We start from the raw sequence: 19,991 nt of genomic DNA, 5'->3' as shown, positions 1-19,991 counted from the left end.
TGGAGAATAGCAAAAGGCAAAAGAGGCTGAAAAGAAAAGTAGGCCTACATGTTGCTATAAGAATAACATGTTTATTGACATCAAGTTAATTCAATTACTGATAATTGCTAAATAAAATGTGAGGCTCATCTGCATGTCAGCCTTATACCAGTAAGGAGACATCTACACCTATACCTTGGTCTAACAGAGCATTGGTGTGAACTAATGGATGTCAACATAAATGCACAAAAGTATTGCCGTTGCGAGTAACATCTTTCAAGGCACATTATTATAACAGTACCTTTTAAAATGTATTTTACAGTGAAGCTCAGTCAGTCAAGTTAGTGAAAGTTAGGAATGTTCTAGTATGTACTCACAGTTATCATTTAGCAATTATATTCCTATCAGTGTAAGAATTTGTATTATCAGACAGCATGTAATATCACATTAATCACAAATATGGTATCTAATTATGACTATCCCCACAGGTAAAGGTGCATAGACGTATGGCGCATACCTCAATATAAAGAGAGAATAATACCGATAAAAGCGGTTGGTCTTGGATAATACAAGCTGTAGGGTAACACTCCATGAATCTCATGGACTGATCCCCAAGACAACAGCTTAAAGCCACAAAATGGCCACCCTGTTGACAGTTTCATCCCTGGCTTAGTCCATATTCGTAGTGTAACAGAGAGACTACAACAAAAGGAGTCGGAAGCCTAATACCCTCTCCCTCTATTCCCATCCATCTAGTCTACTCTCTCCACCCTTCTCTCACTGTTTGAGCACTCGGAGTTCATTAGGTTTAAAGAAGGCCTGGGACATCCCCATGCCGTAGATGTAAACCTTAGAGTCCACCACAATATTCTCCTTCTTGATCAGGTCTGTAGGAGGGGGGGATCATGCAAATATTATCTCTTCAGGTAATCACAAGCAGAATATAATAACAGTAATAATATGCTTTTCTGTCTCAAATTGGATTCCATTATGACTTAAGAATTGTGTTATTGTGAAGAAGAAACTTCAAATTGTTGCTCACCATCAATTTCCCTCTGGAATTCATCAAGAGGTAGAAGGAGAACTTCAACAAATTCTGGAAGTAAAACAGAGGCCAGAATAAGATTTAGTTCAATGTTATTCTAATAGTGGAAAAATAACTAAAAGTGTGATTATAAAGAAAATAATAATTACCTCCATCACCTGGAAATGAGTAAAAGAGGGAGGAAAGCAGAGAAATAAGTACACATTTAGGACAACATGTACAATACATATCAGCTTGACAATAAATTTAAATTAAAAAAATTCATAACAGATTCATAACATTCCAAGAGTGTGACCCCTAACTTACCCAGCTGCTGTGTGGGGTTGGTGTTTTCAAGGTCGTCTCCATTGATGTTAACCATGACGATCTGTGTGGTGCAGTTAGAGAGGCCAGGGTCCAAGCAAGTCACTGCGAGGTTAGGACAAGAGGGAGAGGAAAGGGGGGATGAAGGGGAGTTCAAACTTGTAATCTGCTGTGTGTTACTGCCCCACTAGTCACTGACATCACACTGCACTCTCACATGCCCAATGGTAAAACTGGCAACTCAGAAGATCACAGGCATATTGAATTTGTCTTCGCTGATGGAACTGGTACATGGACATAATCTGCCCTGTGTTTTGAGCGTGTGTGTGTTCATAAGACCTTACCTGGGGTGACTCCTATCACCTCCCCCTTGTAACCAGTCTCCTCCTTCAGCTCTCGCAGAGCAGCAATCTCTGCACTCTCACCCTCGTCAATCAGACCTGAGCAACAGCAAAAACACCCATAGACAGCAAACACGGATATCAGAACACAACAGGCAAAATACAGCAATGACAGGCCTACATACACTGCGTCTGAACAGAGTTTTGAGATGTGACTGTAAACCCATGTCACCTGCAGGGAACTCTAGGGTACAGCACCCTATTGGTGGACGGAATTGCTTCACCATGACAACGCAGTCTTTGTGGAGGGTCCTCTTCAGAAGGGCGATGATCCCCACACCTGGAATAAAACACAGGAATAAATTTCTATAATGTCACTGCTTATCCATCAGTATGAAATGTATGTACACACACCATCTGCTGCATTGGCCTGTCTGGTTGTCCTTTTCGTAGTCTCCCAAATTCTATTGAAAGACAAAAATGAATTGTAAAATGGAGAAGGGAAAAAAAGGTGTTTATCAAAAGTCGCTTATGGAACTCATTGAGCTGTTCCATACCTTGTGTTTCCAACAGGGTCCACATAGGTGGTCTTCTCAAGTTTCAACCATTTCCCAGATGCAATGACCTGAAGAGAATACCGTTGAGTAATGTGATATTACTAAACTTAGAGACTCTTGTGAGAGGCATTTACACCACACAATGTGCATGTTATTGTATCATATCTACCTCCTCTTTTACAATGTGAGGTATGGTTGTCGATTTGGGAGGGTTGCTCATATTTCCAGTACTGTTCTCAGGGAAATGGATGGAGGATTTCGTTTGTCTGCCCAAATCCAGAAATGTTTTTGATTACATGCATGAGTTGATAATTAATAGAGGTATATGCAATGCAGATAGTTATACATAAACTTCATGGCAGGCCAGTTTTACCAACTTTTATTGTCCAACACAAGAAAGTTGATAGCAGCATGGCTGAAGAAGCTATCTAGCTAGCTTGTCTGATTAGGGGCGGCAGGTAGCCTAGTGGTTAGAGCATTGGGCCAATAACCAAAGGGTTGCTAGATCAAATCCCCGAGCTGACAAGGTATAAATCTGTCATTCTACCCCTCAACAAGGCAGTTGTTCCTAGGCTGTCATTGTAAATAAGAATTCATTCTTAACTGACTTTCCTAGTTAAATAAAGGTAAAAATATATAATTTGTTAAAAAAAATATATAAAATTGGTATATACAAACTGAAACAAATGCCTGCAAAATCATATAAAAAATGTTCCTTACAAGCCAGAACGTTCCAATCATTTTTCCACCATTCATTTTTCCCCATATGGGATTTTAGAATCCCTTAAAATAAGGCCTGGCATGACATTTTGATCAACATGTATCTCACTTTTGTTTATGTATTCGGCTTTATTTACTCTGATTCAAAAATGCTAGTTAACGTCAAAGTAGACATCTTGCAAGACGTCATCTTGTCTTAGAGAGATTTACACGGTTATCAAAACACAGCCTACCCGAAACACAGCCCTTATTTTAAATGTTTCTAAAATCCCTTAGGGGGAAAATGAATGGTAGAAAACCTATTGGAACCATTTCCCTGTTTGACAGCTAGGTTTTATGGGTATTACGACTCATACTGTGGTACTCTATGATTCGGTTTGGCACCTAGGTAATTGTATATTGGCCATGACAATGAAAATTGTCTATTCTGAATCAGGGGTGGATGGAGACTATTTACACCCTTTTTAATGGGTGAAGTTTTCATTGTTTAATTTTTTTAATTCGGGTTTTCAATTTTTTAGATTAAGAATATAAAATTTTCATGGCATGCTTGGTTAAATAGTTATTGACGAGAGAACCTAATATCCCACATAAAACGAAATTTACCTCGATGCTGAACTGAACCATTTAACTACCAGCTCACTAAAATGTTGGGTAAACAACGTTAGTTTTGACAAACCGCACAGAAAACCGGTAGAGCAAGTTGATGTAATTGGATTCAACATTCTGGCTTGAAAAGAACATTCACGCTATTTTGTAGGCATTAGTTTGAGGCTGTAACTTTGCTAACTAGTTAGCTATTTACTATACCAAGTAAATGTCTATTACAGCCTGATTAATCAGACTACTAAATTAGCTAGCTACCAAGCTAATTTCTCCGCACCATTGTGAGGGAAGTTTCTGATGAACTTTAAACATCCTTCACCATGGAGAGGAATTTAGTCCGCTAACTCATTCCTAGCAAGCCCCACATGCTGTTATGTAAATATTCTTAAAACATATCAATATATATTTTTTAAAGCATAGTTACTTCTAACTTGGATACATGTGCAGTACTCACATGAAGATTAAGTGGTTTTAGTCACAAGTCAAGTTAAAGAAGTGAAAACTCCCTGAGGAAAAAAAATTCAAGCCCCCAACATTGATCACGCCTACGTGTGCAATGCAAAAATAATCTCCCTCTCCTGAAAAATATTATAATACATTAGAGACGGCCAACAACCATTCCAGATAACCTAACCTGAATTATAATTCAATTAAATATTGGTAATAATTACAAGCCATTATAATTGTGTTGTTGTGGAAAGGTTGTAAACTACATGGAAACCAATGTCAATCGCCTTTTTCTTAGGGGAACTATATGTGGCTGGACTCACTTCCGGTAAATCATTTGCAGTATGAAGAAGGAGCAAGTTGTAAATTGTCAGTTTTCGGTCTGGTATCCGATATTTAAGAAGCATACTATCAAAAGGTGAACTCCTTAACTTGACCAGCACAGTCTCAGATATGTTGTTGATCTCGTCACTCTCAAAAAACACTGGTTGTGCTATAATTTGGGTAGCTAACGTATAGTTTTCTGTTTAGCTAGCAAGCTGTGTTAGCCAATTTTGTGTGTGTGTGTGTGTGTGTGTGTGTGTGTGTGTGTGTGTGTGTGTGTGTGTGTGTGTGTGTGTGTGTGTGTGTGTGTGTGTGTGTGTGTGTGTGTGTGTGTGTGTGTGTGTGTGTGTGTGTGTGTGTGTGTGTGTGTGTGTGTGTGTGTGTGTGTGTGTGTGTGTGAGTGAGAGAGAGAGAGATATACCCATACCCGTGTGCGTCTGATATTTTAACACAGCCAAACTACTTTTATTAGCTAATTGTGAATTCTCACAAACCACACCTGTCCTTTACTGTTAAAACATTTTAATCTTTTAGAAGTGCCAGGTGTAAATGCTTGTGTGATGTTGTCATTTGTCATATTGTCATTGATATTGCATCAGCTCAATCTCTACCTTTGAGACTGTTTGTTTTCTCTTATCTTTGGTCAATACTAGTCTGATAGTTTGTGTTGTGTAGGCCTAATGTTTGGTGTTATCTTTCTTTCAGTTTGATTCTCCCACTGCCTCAGAATGTAATAGATTATTTGCTGGACGATGGAACACTAGTAGTATCTGGAGGGTAAGCGTAACTTTACTTACTCCTAAAGCACATACATCTAGTGTCCTGTATTCCCATACACGGTCACTTGTGGGCAATTCCACGGTAACAGAATTACTCTTAGACACAAATTTTAAAATGCAGTTCAAATTTAAAAAAACATTGATTTCAAAGTTTAACATACCATAAAACGTTATGCACAATGACTACTTTGAAAAATTTACACAGTAAAAAAAAAACATACTGGAAAAAAATTGTGCAGATGCAAAGTGATAACATAATTATGGTAAAATCTCCCTCAGTTTTATTCTTTTGCCAAACTTTATCTGCGCAGTTCTTCCTGTAAATGCGTTTTTGTATAAGTTTCTGTGGAATTTGTTGAAAGTAGTCCTTGTGCATTGAGTTCTATGGATTTTAAAAACTTTGAAATCAATGGTTTTTTTTGGCATACATTTTAAAGTGAAAAATCTGACTGTATTCTGTTACCGTAATTCTGTTGGAATTGCCCTTGGAATACTCACTGATAAAATCTCGCCTCATTCCAGGGACAACAACACTCAGCAAAACCAGACCAACGACAGTGACTCAGAGGAGGAAGACGTTCAGGTAATTTTGCTCCAGACAGAGGTGCACTCCATTTCGCTCTCTAGTAAAGTTGAGACTGAAAAAGCAGACTTTATGCTCAATGCTTGGCTGTTTGATTTACTGATCGATTAAATTTTCTTCTCTCAACAAAATTAGTGGTCAGATGATGAGACAACCACCACTGTAACAGTAAGTAATGTAGATAATGTTAAATATGATCAATCCATCTGCATATAACTTTTGTCAAGTTTGTAATATGATATGCATACAGTGAATAGGTGGAGATTTGTTGTGATGCTTTGTGTTCCAGGCTCCAGAGTTCCCAGAATTCAACTCTAAAGTGCTGGAGGCCATCAACACCCTAGGTGGGTGTGTCTTTCCCAAACTGAACTGGAGTGCACCGCGGGTGAGACACGCAACCCTCTAACACCATCAATATAAGGTTAAAATACTGTCCACAGTGTGTCTGTCTGAGTGTTGATTTTGAGTGAATAAGTGTGTGTGTGTTTCCTTCTCTCCTGCAGGATGCTAACTGGATTGCTCTGAACAGCTCCCTGCAGTGTCAGAGTCTGAGCGATATCTTCCTGCTCTTCAAGAGCTCTGACTTCATCACCCACGACCTCACACAGCCGTAAGAATCCCCTCCACGCACTCACATTCTCACTAGGGCTGTTGCATTGACTGTATTACCGCCACACCGACAGTCATGGGTCATGACTGCAGTCAAATTCCAGGTGACCGTTGAGTCACGTAATCTCCTATTATGCACTCTGGACATACGTTGATAGTACCCAACTCACTAACGACCTTCAGCTCGCTAATGGCCTGGTACTCAGCATTCTATTGTCCCTCCATCAGGTCCTAATGGTCTGGTACTCAGGGCTCTATTGTTCCTCCATCAGGTCCTAATGGCCTGGTACTCAGGACTCTATTTTTCCTCCATCAGGTTCTAATGGTCTGGTACTCAGCTCTCTATTGTTCCTCCATCAGGTTCTAATGGCCTGGTACTCAGGGCTCTATTGTCCCTCCATCAGGTCCTAATGGTCTGGTACTCGGGGCTCTATTGTTCCTCCATCAGGTCCTAATGGCCTGGTACTCAGGACTCTATTGTTCCTCCATCAGGTTCTAATGGTCTGGTACTCAGCTCTCTATTGTTCCTCTGTCAGGTTCTAATGGCCTGGTACTCAGGGCTCTATTGTCCCTCCATCAGGTCCTAATGGTCTGGTACTCGGGGCTCTATTGTTTCTCCATCAGGTCCTAAAGGCCTGGTACTCAGGGCTCTGTTGTCCCTCCATCAGGTCCTAATGGCCTGGTACTCAGGGCTCTGTTGTCCCTACATCAGGTCCTAATGGTCTGGTACACAGGGCTCTATTGTTCCTCTAACCACTCTGACATCAATGCAAATGCAATGGAAAATCACATCAAACATATCATGTTTTTAAAACTCACCTCACTGTGATGATCAATTTGGAGAAAGTTCAACAACAGGTTGAAACTGAGGGAAAAACATGGTTGTGGATGTTGTTTCAAACAAAATACAACAAAATGGACAGCGCTTTCTAAGGTGATGATTCATTCAAAACACCCATACCCATATATTAGCCCAAGCCCGGAAAAGAAAAAATGTTTTAAAATGATTGTGCCTTTTTACAATACATAGCCTACCGCATATTAAGCCACGGTAAACAATTCAAATGTCTTTGGGACATAATTGGTCTAGCCTATAAAATTAAACAAATTCTAGTTATCCCTTTGAATGTGGACTGGATTATTATGACTACTGAATGGACTGGTTACCTTATGCTACGCTCCAAACTTTTAGTAAAGACATGATTAAATTGAGAATAATTGTTTACACACTGTTTTACCCACTTCGTATGTGTGTATATACTGTATTCTAGTTAAGGCTCATCTTACATACAGTGTATTCAGAGCCCTTGACTTTTTCAACATTTTGTCAAGTTACAGCCTTATTCTAAAATTGATTAAATAAATATGAATACTCATCAATCTATACACAGTACTCCATAATGACGAAGTGAAAACAGGTTTTTAGACATTTTTGCAAATGTATTTACGTAAGTTTTCAGACCCTATGCTATGAGACTCAAAATTAAGCTCAGATGCATCCTGTATCCATTGATCATCCTTGATGTTTCTACAACTTGATTTGGAGTCCACCTGTGGTAAATTCAATTGATTGGACATGATTTGGAAAGGCACACACCTGTCTACATAAGTTCCCACAGTTGACAGTGCATGTCAGAGGAAAAACCAAGCCCTGAGGTCGAAAGGAATTGTCGTTAGAGCTCTGAGACAGGATTGTGTCGAGGCACAGATCTGGGGATGCGTACCAAAAAATATCTGCAGCATTGAAGGTCCCCAAGAACACAGTGGCCTCCATCATTCTTAAATGGAAGAAGTTGGAACCACCAAGACTCTTCCTAGAGCTGGCTGCTCGGCCACTGAGCAATCGGGGGAGAAGAGCCTTGGTCAGGGAGGTGACCAAGAACCCGATGGTCACTCTGACAGAGCTCCAGAGTTCCTCTGTGGAGATGGGAGAACCCTCCAGAAGGACAACCATCTCTGCAGCACTCCACCAATCAGGCCTTTATGGTAGCTTTAGACAGACGGAAGCCACTCCTCAGCGACAGGGACTGGGAGACTAGTCAGGATCGACGGAAAGATGAATGGAGCAAAGTACAGAGAGATCCTTGATGAAAACCTGACCCAGAGTGCTCAGGATCTAAGGACTGGGGCGAAGGTTCACCTTCCAACAGGACAACAACCTTAAGCACACATCCAAGACAATGCAGGAGTGGCTTTGGGACAAGTCTCTGAATGTCCTTGAGTGGCCCAGCCAGAACCCGGAATGAACCCAATCGAACATCTCTGGAGAGACCTGAAATTAGCTGTGCAGTGACGCTCCCCATCCAACCTGACAGAGCTTGAGAGGATCTGCAGAGAAGAATGAGAGAACCTCCCCAAATACAGGTGTGCCAAGCTGGTAGCGTCGTACCCAAGACGACTTGAGGCTGTAATCGATGCCAAAGGTGCTTTAACAAAGTACTGAGTAAGGGTCTGAATACTTGTAAATGTGCTATTTCCGTTTTTGCTTTGTCATTATGTGGTATTGTGTGTAGATTGATGAGTGAAAAAAACAATACATTTTAAAATAAGCCTGTAACTTAACAAAATGTGGAAAAAGTCAAGGTGTCTGAATATTTTCCGAATGCACTGTAAACAGACAATGAAAGCTCTTACAACATTCAATGATGACATTTTTCTAAAACAGGCTATAGGCTACATGTGCACCACCAAGTCAGAACAGTAGGCTAAGTAAGTTATGAGGGGGAAAGGGACCAAATTGTTAGGGTGAGGCACATGGGCTACTAACAGCTTACTACACAGCATACACTTATGTGTACTGTAGCAAAGAAAGTAATACTTTCTCCCTAGCATATTACATAATTTATGCAGCAGCAGCATATAAGACATTTTGGGACTCACCTTGTTGTGCTGTGCTCACTTGAACAGGAAGGTGGCGCGACTGTGGGCACATTTTGTCATCAAACTCTGCATTTATGGTGCGTTCAAGACAACTGGGAACTCTGGGGGGGCGGGGGGGACCACGACAAGGTTGAATCATAACGTCAGTGATTTTCAGGTCAGAGCTCTAGAAAGAGGCCCAAGTTCCCGACTTGGAATCCCAGTGCCTATTTTCCAGTTGTTTTGAGTGCGCCAGAAATCATGCTGGATTGACAGTATGGCCAATGTATTCAACCTTTTGCTGTCCTTTTTAAGCATGGAAAAGAGACCTTTAAACCCAGACTTGGACCATACACCCTCTCCACTGAATAGCTGGCTAGTGATGGCTGCAACGCTTGCAGTTAGCCACTGATTAGTCCTGATTAGTGCAGTTAGTCCTTCCAAACCACTCATTGTTGAATTTGCGATTTCGAACTTGTTGTGTTATGTTTATGGCTGATGAGTACCGATACGTTTTATCTTTAATTTCTCTTCATATGACAGTAGATTGTCAGTAGATTGTTGACTTGATTCATGATGATGACTGCTTGTCTAGCTTGCTAGCTAAGATTTTGAAAGTATGATGTTGACATGATCAGTCCAATCAAAGCTACAGTAGATATAACTTGATTTGATGTAATTTTATCTTTGGCCAATGACCTTGAGCCTTCCTGTATGGGTGCTTCTAATGTAAATATATGGCAGCACCCAAGGGGCTTGAATTTTAGAGCTATCCCTGTAGATTTTCTGGTGATGTAGTGTCCCGATGAGTGACAGAACACTGAGCCAATCACGGCGCAACTAGAGAACATTACCAACCCCTACGCTCTGTATTTTCCGCTGGCTGCTCCTTCACCACAGAAAGCAGTCGCATCATGGAGCCCATATATGTTTTGATTTCTAAGACATTTAAGGTTTGTGTCATTCACAACTAAAGTTGCCAAATAACTCTAAATCAAGCATATAGGGCCTGTTTCAAATGTTCACTTTTACTCTCAACATAGCCACTTTATATGCGCCCTTGCTCCGAATTGGTAAAAATGTTGTTTTTATTTTATTCAGTTAAATTATATTCTTCTTACTATAAAATAATGACACAAGACTTATAAGCATATCTTGTCTGCTAAATGAACTTGCCTACAGCCTATGTCATGGTGTATAGCTAGATAACATACAGTAGGCCAACTCATATTCTGTTCTTCTAAAATACATTTTATTCATATCATAATGTTTCTTTAGACCTGCCTAAAATATATAATGGATTTATTGTGATGGTGTTTATTAAATTAATTTGGTCTACTTTTTTTAAATGTAGATCAGCGGCTTGTATGAGTGGAGGCCTGGAGATGCTAAACGTGTTTATGTTCGTTAACGGTCAATTACCGTTATAAAAATAAAAGATCCCAGAAATGTTCCATGTGCACAAAAAGCTTATTTCTCTCAAATTGTTTGTACAAATGTGTTTACTTCCCAGTTAGTGAGCATTTTATTCTTTGTCAAGATAATCCATCCACCTGACAGATGTGGCATATCAAGAAGCTGATTAAACAGCATGATCATTACACAGGTGCGCCTTGTGCTGGGGGACAATAAAAGGCTGCTCTTAAATGTGCAGTTTTGTCACACAACACAATGCCACAGATGTCTCAAGTTTTGAGGGAGTATGAAATTGGCATGCTGCTTGCAGGAATGTTCATTTATCTACCATAAGCCGCCTCCAACGTCGTATTAGAGAATTTGGCAGTACGCCCAATCGGCTTCACAACCGCAGACCATGTGTAACCACGCCAGCCCAGGACCTCCACATCCTATGCTATCCCATGCCCACCCATGGATGCGCCCTTGCCTGGTCATGTGAAATCCATAGATTAGGGCCTAATGAATTTATTTCAATGCTTATATGAACTGTAACTCAACAAAACCTTTGAAATTGTTGCGTGTTGCGTTTGTATTTTTGTTAAGTATAGATGGGTTTTCTACCCGCCGTGGGAAAACACTGCAGGCAGTGAGTCAGCCTTTCTGACACCAGTGGGCTGGGAAGAGGTTTGGTGAGATTGCTTCATCGTTGATTTACTGCTCCCATTAGGGCGTTCTGATAATGGGCCCAGTTGGCAGACAGCTCTGGCATGGTGGAGGACTTACAGCACCGTCCAGCACTTGATTTGGTACGAAGCTTTCAAGCGTGAAGGGGCCAATGAGGAGCATTTGTGCATGTGTGTGAAGCTTACTACTCTTGTATTTGTGTGAATGCAAGTGTGAGTTTAATGTGAGTCTAGAACCGAATGGTCACTGTAACAATCTCCCTCTACAGATTCCTTCACAGCAGTGACGAGGATTCTCCGAATCCAGCCATAAACTATGAGGTATTTAACACGTACTCACCTGCTTACACTCCCTTTTCCACACACACACACACACACACACACACACACACACACACACACACACACCTTTTCTTCCCACTGTTTAATAGTGTTGTATTATACCCCTGAGTTCAGCTGGTCCTGAGGAAGTGGAGTGAGCTGCTACCTGGTGGGGAGTTCAGGTGTTTCATCAAAGAGAACAAGCTGATCGGTAAGTACTGTATGAAGAGGTTAACACACCATTCACCTTTACTCTCACCCTCCCTCAGCCACATTCAGAGAGCCTGTGTTCACTTGCACTGTTCCCAAGACAGTGTGGCAAGCGTTAGGGCTGTTGTGTGGACTGAAGATCTGTTCTGAGAGCTGTGTGTGTGTTCTTTAGGGATCTCCCAGAGAGACTATACCCAGTACTACCACCACATCTCTAAGCAGGAAGCCCAGATCTGCCACTCCATCCAGGAGTTCTTCAGCCAACACGTCCAGTATCAGTTCCTGGATGAGGACTGTGAGTGGGATTCAGTGTGGTTGATAATTAGAATATATTGTAATAAGAGTAATGCAGTATGTTTTCTGTTTTACAGTTGTGTTGGATGTCTACAGAGATAGCTGGGTAAGTCTTGTCATTTATATTTCCAGCCATTTCCAGCCATTCCTGCCTCTGTTTGGTTGTAGCCCAGGCTTTTCTACGAGTATGTGCATCTTTGACGCTGTGTGTCTTCGACAGGGGAAGGTGTGGCTGATCGATCTCAACCCCTTTGGTGAGGTGACAGATTCACTGCTGTTCACGTGGGTGGAGCTTACCTCCGGGAACAGCCTGTCAGCCAATCAAGAAGAGGGTGACACAGCCCAGCAGGTCAGTGACAAATATGTGACACAGGCTGTGGCTTTGTTGTACATATGCATGTGTATGTTTGTTCATGTGTGCAAGTCTTTCTGTGCTTATTATCCCGTTAACACCAGTTTGTGGTACGTCTGTAGGACGTAGAGGTCGACCGATTATGATTTTTCAACGCCGATACCAATTATTGGAGGACCAAAAAAAGCCGACACCAATTAATCGTCCGATTTAAAAATAAAAAAAATATTTGTAATAATGACAATTACAACAATACTGAATGAACACTTATTTTAACTTAATATAATACATAAATAAAATCAATTTAGCCTCAAATAAATAATGAAACATGTTCAATTTGGTTTAAATAATGCAAAAACAAAGTGTTGGAGAAGAAAGTAAAAGTGCAATATGTGCCATGTAAGAAAGCTAACGTTTAAGTTCCTTGCTCAGAACATGAGAACATATGAAAGCTGGTGGTTCCTTTTAACATGAGTCTTCAATATTCCCAGGTAAGAAGTTTTAGGTTGTAGTTATTATAGGAATTATAGGACTATTTCACTCTGTACGATTTGTATTTCATATACCTTTTGACTATTGGATGTTCTTATAGGCACTTTAGTATTGCCAGTGTAACAGTATAGCTTCCATCCCTCTCCTCGCCGCTACTTGGGCTCGAACCAGGAACACATCGACAACAGCCACCCTCGAAGCAGCGTTACCCATGCAGAGCAAGGGGAACAACTACTCCAAGTCTCAGAGCGAGTGACGTTTGAAACGCTATTAGTGCGCACCCCGCTAACTAGCTAGCCATTTCACATCGGTTACACCAGCCTAATCTTGGGAGTTGATAGGCTTGAATTCATAAACAGCAGAGCTGCTGGCAAAACGCACGAAAGTGCTGTTTGAATGAATGCTTACGAGCCTGCTGGTGCCCACCATCGCTCAGTCAGACTGCTCTATCAAATCATAGACTTAATTATAACATAATAACACACAGAAATACGAGCCGTAGGTCATTAATATGGTCGAATCCGGAAACTCATCTCGAAAACAAAACATTTATTCTTTCAGTGAAATACGGAACCGTTCCGTATTTTATCTAACGGGTGGCATCCATCAGTCTAAATATTCCTGTTACATTGCACAACCTTCAATGATATGTCATAATTACGTAAAATTCTGGCAAATTAGTTCGCAATGAGCCAGGCGGCCCAAACTGTTGCATATACCCTGACTCTGCGTGCAATGAACGCAAGAGAAGTGACACAATTTCACCTGGTTAATATTGCCTGCTAACCTGGATTTCTTTTAGCTAAATATGCAGGTTTAAAAATATATATTTCTGTGTATTGATTTTAAGAAAGGCATTGACGTTTATGGTTAGGTACACGTTGGAGCAACGACAGTCCTTTTTCGCGAATGCGCACTGCATCGATTATATGCAATGTTTTTTATAAGATAAGTTTAATGCTAGCTAGCAACTTACCTTGGCTTCTTACTGCATTCGCGTAACAGGCGGGCTCCTCGTGAGGCAGGTGGTTAGAGCGTTGGACTAGTTAACCGTAAGGTTGCAAGATTGAATCCCTGAGCTGACAAGGTAAAAATGTGTCGTTCTGCCCCTGAACAAGGCAGTTAACCCATCGTTCCTAGGCCGTCATTGAAAATAAGAATGTGTTCTTAACTGACTTGCCTAGTTAAATAAAGGTGTAAAAAAATAAAACGGGAAAATCGGCGTCCAAAATTACCGATTTCCGATTATTATGAAAACTTGATATCGGCCCTAATTAATCGGCCATTCCGATTAATCGGTCGACCTCTAGTAGGAAGGCCCTGTGTTAACACCAGTTTTTGGTACATCTGTAGGAAGGCCCTGTGGTATGTCTGTAGGAAGGCCCTGTGTTAACACCAGTTTGTGGTACGTCTGTATCTGTAGGAAGGCCCTGTGTTCCGCTACACCACCAGTGATGTGACGGTGCAGCCCAGTCCCTGTCTGAGCTACCGGATCCCTAGGGACTTTGTGGACCTCTCCACCGGCGAGGACGCATACAAACTTATCGACTTCCTCAAACTGGTGAGAACTAAGGCAGTGGTGGTTCACACAGTTTAAGATCATCTTAAAACAACCCTTTGGCAATCTCCACGACTGTCTTACAATTTCATTTTCCGGCATCAGTTTTTATAATCTCACTCTTTCCCTCATTTCGCTGCAGAAGAAACGCCAGCAAGAGGACTCTGAGGAAGAGGTGGAGGAAGAGGTACGACAGTGATAGCCCCTGAGGAGCAGGGTCTCTATACGGTGACGGTTCCCTCAGACTGTTAGCCTAGCATAACAGTAACCCTAAAACTGTTAGGTTAGCGGTTAGCACAGAGACTACTAGACACATGGAGGTTTGTCCTTATTAGCTCTTGAATCTTCTGATGGAATCCATACACTTTTGGTCATCACCTTAGGCCTATCCAGAATGCTGCAGATAGAAATGTATTGAATAGAACGAACACAACAAACCATAATGAGGAGAAAAGTATACCTGCAACACTGTAAAAGTCCCATTAAATCTCATGTTTGTGTGTATTTAAGAGGGGAGTTCTAAGCAGTGCTCCTGTTCTATTGGCCCGGTGTGTCTAATGTAAATATAAATGCTGTAACTTAGCGCTGTGTAAAGGTAAGGGGGAGTCTGTTACAGGAGTCTGTGTATAGGAATCAAGAATGCTCAACTTTTATAATACAGCGCTGGGGAAGAGACGTGTCATGGGTTTGTGTGTGTATAGCAGGTACATCATGGGATTGCAATTTCTGAGGGAGATACCCAAAGGGTCAGAGTTTTCTGACTTAATCTACTGGACTTTCTCTCTTCACACACCAAATAAACATTTTTCCATGTGCTTTCTAATGGTTTCGTTAAACATCTGTATGTAATACCAATACAAAGGTTTACTCATGAAGTCTCTGTGCAACTTTTTCAAACATTCCAGTTCCTTACTTACTCTTTCTGGTCATTATAGTTCTGTCTGTGTTATTGTAGAATTCATTTTGTTTCTTGTCATTGGTTTATTTTCTATGTGCTGGCAAAGAAAGGTGTTCTGATTGGGTAATAAATTGCTGGTGTGTGCCCTTTGTCAGTCTGTTTTTGGGTAGACTAAAATAGAAGGCATACTACTTTCACTGGTAGATTATACAATTTCTCTACAATGGATGGGATAAAAAGTGGAATGTAATTTGGCACCAATGACTAGACTGGCTAGTTGAGAAAGAGAGTAGGGCATTTTTATTAGCGTCCACTTGGGGGAGCTGTTTACCTATAATGAGAACCATCAGAGATGGTGAGCTGTCCTGGGCTGAGACAGAGGTCTGGGATAACAACGCCACCATTCACGTGAAACGTATTTACATTAGGATGAATGCCTGGATGTTCTGTTTTGTCTTGAATAGTTATCATTAGTGTAGCCTAGTGAGTAAAATGCGATAGCAATGCGCTGTTGGGGTAGGATATTGCTGGTTAACCAATAGATCCTAGCCTGTATACAGATGCAGTGCATTGTTCAGAGAGCTGCAGTGTTGTATTATCTGAGCCTGGAGGCAGGGGCTTGTGTTTTCAGCACACTGCCCCTGGGGTGGGGTGCAAAAAGATGTCAATGATGCCACAGCCATCTGAGGAAAGGTGGGTGCCAGACTGCTGATAGAAAGAGAGACTACACGTCTATCATCCTCCTACCCCCCTTTTCAATTCTCGCTCTCTTCTCTTCAGTTTGCCAAGATGGACATAAATCATAGCCTACATCTCAGCCTGGGTTGACTAATCATCCTTCTGTGAGGGAAGAAGGCAGATATGTGCAAAGTCTAACTTGAGAGACTTGCTGAATCAGAGCTGGAGATCAAGGGAGGGAGAAAGGGAGAGGTAGGGTAAGTGGAGAATAGGTTTTCTTGAGCTGAGAGGGACCTGCAGTAGTTTGCAGCTGGAATACTCATGAGCGTCTAGAGCACACGCGCAGGCACACTCTCTCACACTCTATTTTATCCTGTACACAAGCTCTGGCAGGCCTGTCAGATGAGAACAGTCTGCAGTAATTCTCTTCACGACTGGAAGATACTATCCTGTGTGTTTTTTTAAAGGTGGATTACAGCACCTTCAGATAAGACACTGCAGTCAAGACTGCTTTGCTGGAGATGGGAGTATTTAACCATCTAAATATTAACACCCAAACTCAAATGTATTTAGTACATCAGATTATAATATGACAATTATAGTGTCTAACATATTAAACCTTTGTAGGGCCCATGAATTTCATTTAATTGGGTCAACTGTCTCTCATTCATGTCAGCACTCATTTGATCAAGATATAGTAATATGGCATGTTTTCACATTTTATCTGGAGACACCCTTTCTCAAACTTCACAGCAAGTTGCATGGGTCCCAATGTAGACTCCATCATCTGACCTGGTATAGCCTAATATCCATCATAATAAACATAAGCCAATACAAAATAATTTACTTATTTTTAAACACGTTTTTGATGGTTTGCAAATACTCTGCTTTCTTGAACGTATCTTTGGTGCAATGCGAATTATCTCTAGACATCCAGTCACACACACACTTGTGCGCAACGCTGTCAAGTCGAGCGATGAGCAGCATCCTACCCGCCCTCATTGCCATAACAACCGATGGCACAATCAGCATGGTTAGATTAAATAATACTCCTCGCATTACGCACCACACGGCTCAACAGAGGACTTAATTAAAACAGAATACTTTTTGGGGAGAGAGAGACAAGGCGATCGCGCAAAGGTGACACGTAGCCCCAAACAATTTACGTCAAGATCATCTAGACCAGCTGAACCCTGCAGGTGCAACCGCAGACGGCTAACGCTCGTTGTCGGTCAAACGGAACGCTGTAGACAGAAAAATAAGCGAAGAATACAGGAGACCTTTTTCGAGAGCTTCGGTGACATTTATACAGCGGGAAAACCACGAGCTCGAAAACCTGCCTAGCTCATTCTATGCGCGTGGGTCTGCTCCCCACGAGCAGGAAGTGTAACTCGAAGCGTGGGAAAGCTGCATTATCTCGAGGGGCTGCTGAAACTCACTGGCATCGTTTGCCCCGGGTTTCCCCTGTTCCACCATGGCTCGGGAGAATGGAGAGTCCGGGAAAGGGACGTGGAAAAAGCAAGTCGACGACATCAAGAAAATATTTGAATTGAAAGAGATCCTCGGAACGTGAGTGTGTTATTTCTTAATAACATTTTCAAATTGCCCTATTGTGGTCAATGCTAATTGGGCATGAATTTACATCTGGTAGGCCTTTGAAACTTTGTTGCAGAATGTAGCGGGACTCTCGCGCTGGATACTTTGTATCCGTTTCGGTTTAGGGACCGTTCAGCTCCCGGTTTAACTGGAAGCCAGCAGAGATGTTAGGTTATCTATGACGAGCTATTTAACGCTGTGGGCTAGCGTTAGCCCATATTTATTTGGATGAGAACGAGTGTTCGTTGGGTACGCTATGATAGAGAAATATCGAATATCACTTTTTGTAGGCTAGCCTATGTCATTACATATTATGCGTGACAGGCTACCCACTTTGAAATTAAGGAAAGCTATGAGGCCTATGTAGGAACTGTTTTAGAAAAACCTAGACAGTAGCCTATGCCTAAATAAAGGGGTCTCGTGCGTTTTAGTCCATGATTTTACAACCGGTTACGCATGTCTTGTTCAGTTGGCTCTGTTGGTTTTATGCAGTCTTGGCTATTGTTTAGGTTAACCTACTACATTCATCCTCCTTCTCTTCCCGGCCCACCGATCTGACAGCTCCAGTTGTGCTGCTATCTATCGTAGAAATGACCTTTTGGAGACGCAGGCAGTTAAACACTGATATCAATTGAGTCGACCTTATGAAAATATATTTGACCATTGGTGAGTGGTTATCATGGTTTTCTGTGTTTATCTAACCCAGAATGATTTATCGGCCACGGTTTAATACTATTTATCGCTAGGTTTATAAGGCCTGCAGTGTTACTAACCTCATACATGAAAGATTGGTTTTGATTTGACAGCATCATAACGGTTAATTTGCAACCCATGTGAACAGCTTGTTCAGATGAAATGCTTGGCAAAATACCCCAGCCTCTTCTTGAAGACCCTATAGCAAATTTTCTCTCTGGCCTGTTACCTCAGTCCCCCTGGCACAGAGGAACAGTTTGTTGACTGTACAGGCAGAATCGAGGGAGGATGGTTGGATTTAAGCGGATTAGCGGGCCAGGGAAAACCTCCTGGTCCTGGAATAGGCCACTGTAACAGTTCAGACATGTTGCATAACAGTGATGGTAATAAATGATGAAAATTATTACAAGTTTTCAACAGGTAATTTCCGTGGGCAATGTGTCATGGTTATTGAGTATATAAATACGGTTGTGGAGTGTTGAACCATGGTTCTGCACTGTGTGCACGATGGCCTTTGCAGAATTCCAGGTATGCCAATTTGGAGCAGAGAGTGCATAAATTAGGCTCGAAGGTCATGTCTGATCCTTGTTCTTCATAACTCCGTCAGTTTCACTGAACTCAACAAAGAGGAGATCGGAATTTCTACTGTGTGCCTGGAATTCACATAACAGATGGAAGTATGAACAGGTGCGTTTTGGGTGTGTGCGTCTTACTGACGAACTATTGAGGGGCCACTCAGTTTCTATGCTTATAGCTAAAGTCTCTCCTGTGTTGCCATGGTGTCTATGTGTACTAGCACCATTCCGTGGACTCGAGTGGCGTAGCGGTCTAAGGCACTGCATCTCAGTGCCAGAGGCGTCACTACAGACCCTGGTTAGATTCCGGGCTGTATCACAACCGGCCGTGATTGGCCCAGCGTCGTCTGGGTTAGGGTTTGGCTGGGGTAGGACGTCATTGTAAATAAGAATTTGTTCTTAACTGACATGCCTAGTTAAATAAAGGTTACATTTTTAAAAAATCACAGCATGACAAAGACACTGATTGGGGCTATTTACAAAGGATTTCCAGAGGTTCTGTTCATCTCCTTCACACGCGCACCACACTGGTACTGAAGACAGGTTTTCTTGTGTATGCTGGTGTTTTGTCTGCACAACTCTGTGGGTTGTTCACTAGCTCTTGATCTTCTAGCTACCTTACTGGAGGAGACATCTTTCTCTGTGACCGTTGACTTTTGTTTCCGCAGTGGTGGGGCTTAGGGATCTGTCCTCCCATCTGGTCTTTGGCCAGCGCTCTGTGCTTGGACAAAAGGACCATCTGGGCAGGCACACACACACATACACTTGGCCTCAGGTTCCACCTGGAATTTTTCTTGGTCAGGAAAAAATTCTCTGCCCTAAAAATATTACTCAGACGTTTCATGTTAACGCCATAGCAACACATTAACCAGAGTTCTGCTCAGCCTCAGCCTTTGAACTCCCTCCTGCTGATGTCTGGTGTTTTCCCCTTTTAATTCTCTGTCAGCGGAAAAAGAAGGGGAGAGGAGGGAGGGATGAAGAGAGAGGAAAGGAAGAAACACAGCGGGGAGTCGGGGACATTGCCTGTATAGTCTATTAACTTGCTCCGGTCTCTTGACCATTGGAGTCTTGTTTTCAACACTACAAGAGAG

The 19,991-nt window shown here is 41.8% G+C and overlaps 3 protein-coding genes across 3 annotated transcripts in view; 2 read left to right on the top strand and 1 right to left on the bottom strand.

The window, feature by feature from the left end:
- Positions 1 to 49: 49 nt before the first annotated feature.
- Positions 50 to 4,137, bottom strand: LOC120050062 (ADP-sugar pyrophosphatase-like). The gene is made up of 10 exons (XM_038996685.1): positions 4,006 to 4,137; positions 2,395 to 2,491; positions 2,226 to 2,293; positions 2,083 to 2,132; positions 1,901 to 2,008; positions 1,672 to 1,767; positions 1,331 to 1,432; positions 1,174 to 1,182; positions 1,022 to 1,075; positions 50 to 866 (listed from the first exon to the last, which is right to left on the bottom strand). Exons 2-10 carry the CDS (start codon positions 2,443 to 2,445, stop codon positions 757 to 759), a joined length of 648 nt encoding a protein of 215 aa, XP_038852613.1. The 5' UTR covers positions 2,446 to 2,491; positions 4,006 to 4,137; the 3' UTR covers positions 50 to 756.
- Positions 4,138 to 4,311: 174 nt separating this feature from the next.
- On the top strand, positions 4,312 to 15,507 carry LOC120050060 (cell division cycle protein 123 homolog). Its single transcript, XM_038996682.1, has 13 exons — positions 4,312 to 4,416; positions 5,028 to 5,099; positions 5,624 to 5,684; positions 5,820 to 5,852; positions 5,974 to 6,069; positions 6,188 to 6,294; positions 11,503 to 11,554; positions 11,690 to 11,765; positions 11,937 to 12,059; positions 12,136 to 12,164; positions 12,279 to 12,407; positions 14,326 to 14,463; positions 14,603 to 15,507. Exons 1-13 carry the CDS (start codon positions 4,343 to 4,345, stop codon positions 14,657 to 14,659), a joined length of 1,047 nt encoding a protein of 348 aa, XP_038852610.1. The 5' UTR covers positions 4,312 to 4,342; the 3' UTR covers positions 14,660 to 15,507.
- Positions 15,508 to 17,443: 1,936 nt separating this feature from the next.
- The window catches only part of LOC120049404 (calcium/calmodulin-dependent protein kinase type 1D-like), a 56,849-nt gene continuing 54,301 nt past the window's right edge, over positions 17,444 to 19,991 (top strand). Inside the window, exon 1 of the mRNA XM_038995672.1 lies at positions 17,444 to 17,605. Within this exon, the coding sequence (XP_038851600.1) occupies positions 17,511 to 17,605 (95 nt within the window). The 5' untranslated portion in view covers positions 17,444 to 17,510. The remainder of the gene's footprint in view (positions 17,606 to 19,991) is intronic.

Source organism: Salvelinus namaycush, chromosome 6, assembly GCF_016432855.1.
Source record: "Salvelinus namaycush isolate Seneca chromosome 6, SaNama_1.0, whole genome shotgun sequence".
NCBI lineage: Eukaryota > Metazoa > Chordata > Actinopteri > Salmoniformes > Salmonidae > Salvelinus > Salvelinus namaycush.
Note: the sequence above shows the minus strand (reverse complement) of the source record. Positions and strands in the feature narration are given on the sequence as shown.

Excerpts from the sequence above, each read along its gene's own strand:
- LOC120050062 (XM_038996685.1), bottom strand. The coding sequence starts at position 2,445 with ATGAGCAACCCTCCCAAATCGACAACCATACCTCACATTGTAAAAGAG. Across the intron at positions 1,768-1,900 it reads TACCCTAGAGTTCCCTGCAG|GTCTGATTGACGAGGGTGAG; the intron begins GTGACATGGGTT and ends GCTGTTGCTCAG. Across the intron at positions 867-1,021 it reads ATTCCAGAGGGAAATTGATG|ACCTGATCAAGAAGGAGAAT; the intron begins GTGAGCAACAAT and ends CCCCTCCTACAG.
- LOC120050060 (XM_038996682.1), top strand. The coding sequence starts at position 4,343 with ATGAAGAAGGAGCAAGTTGTAAATTGTCAGTTTTCGGTCTGGTATCCG. Across the intron at positions 12,408-14,325 it reads AGGGTGACACAGCCCAGCAG|GAAGGCCCTGTGTTCCGCTA; the intron begins GTCAGTGACAAA and ends CTGTATCTGTAG. Across the intron at positions 14,464-14,602 it reads TTATCGACTTCCTCAAACTG|AAGAAACGCCAGCAAGAGGA; the intron begins GTGAGAACTAAG and ends ATTTCGCTGCAG.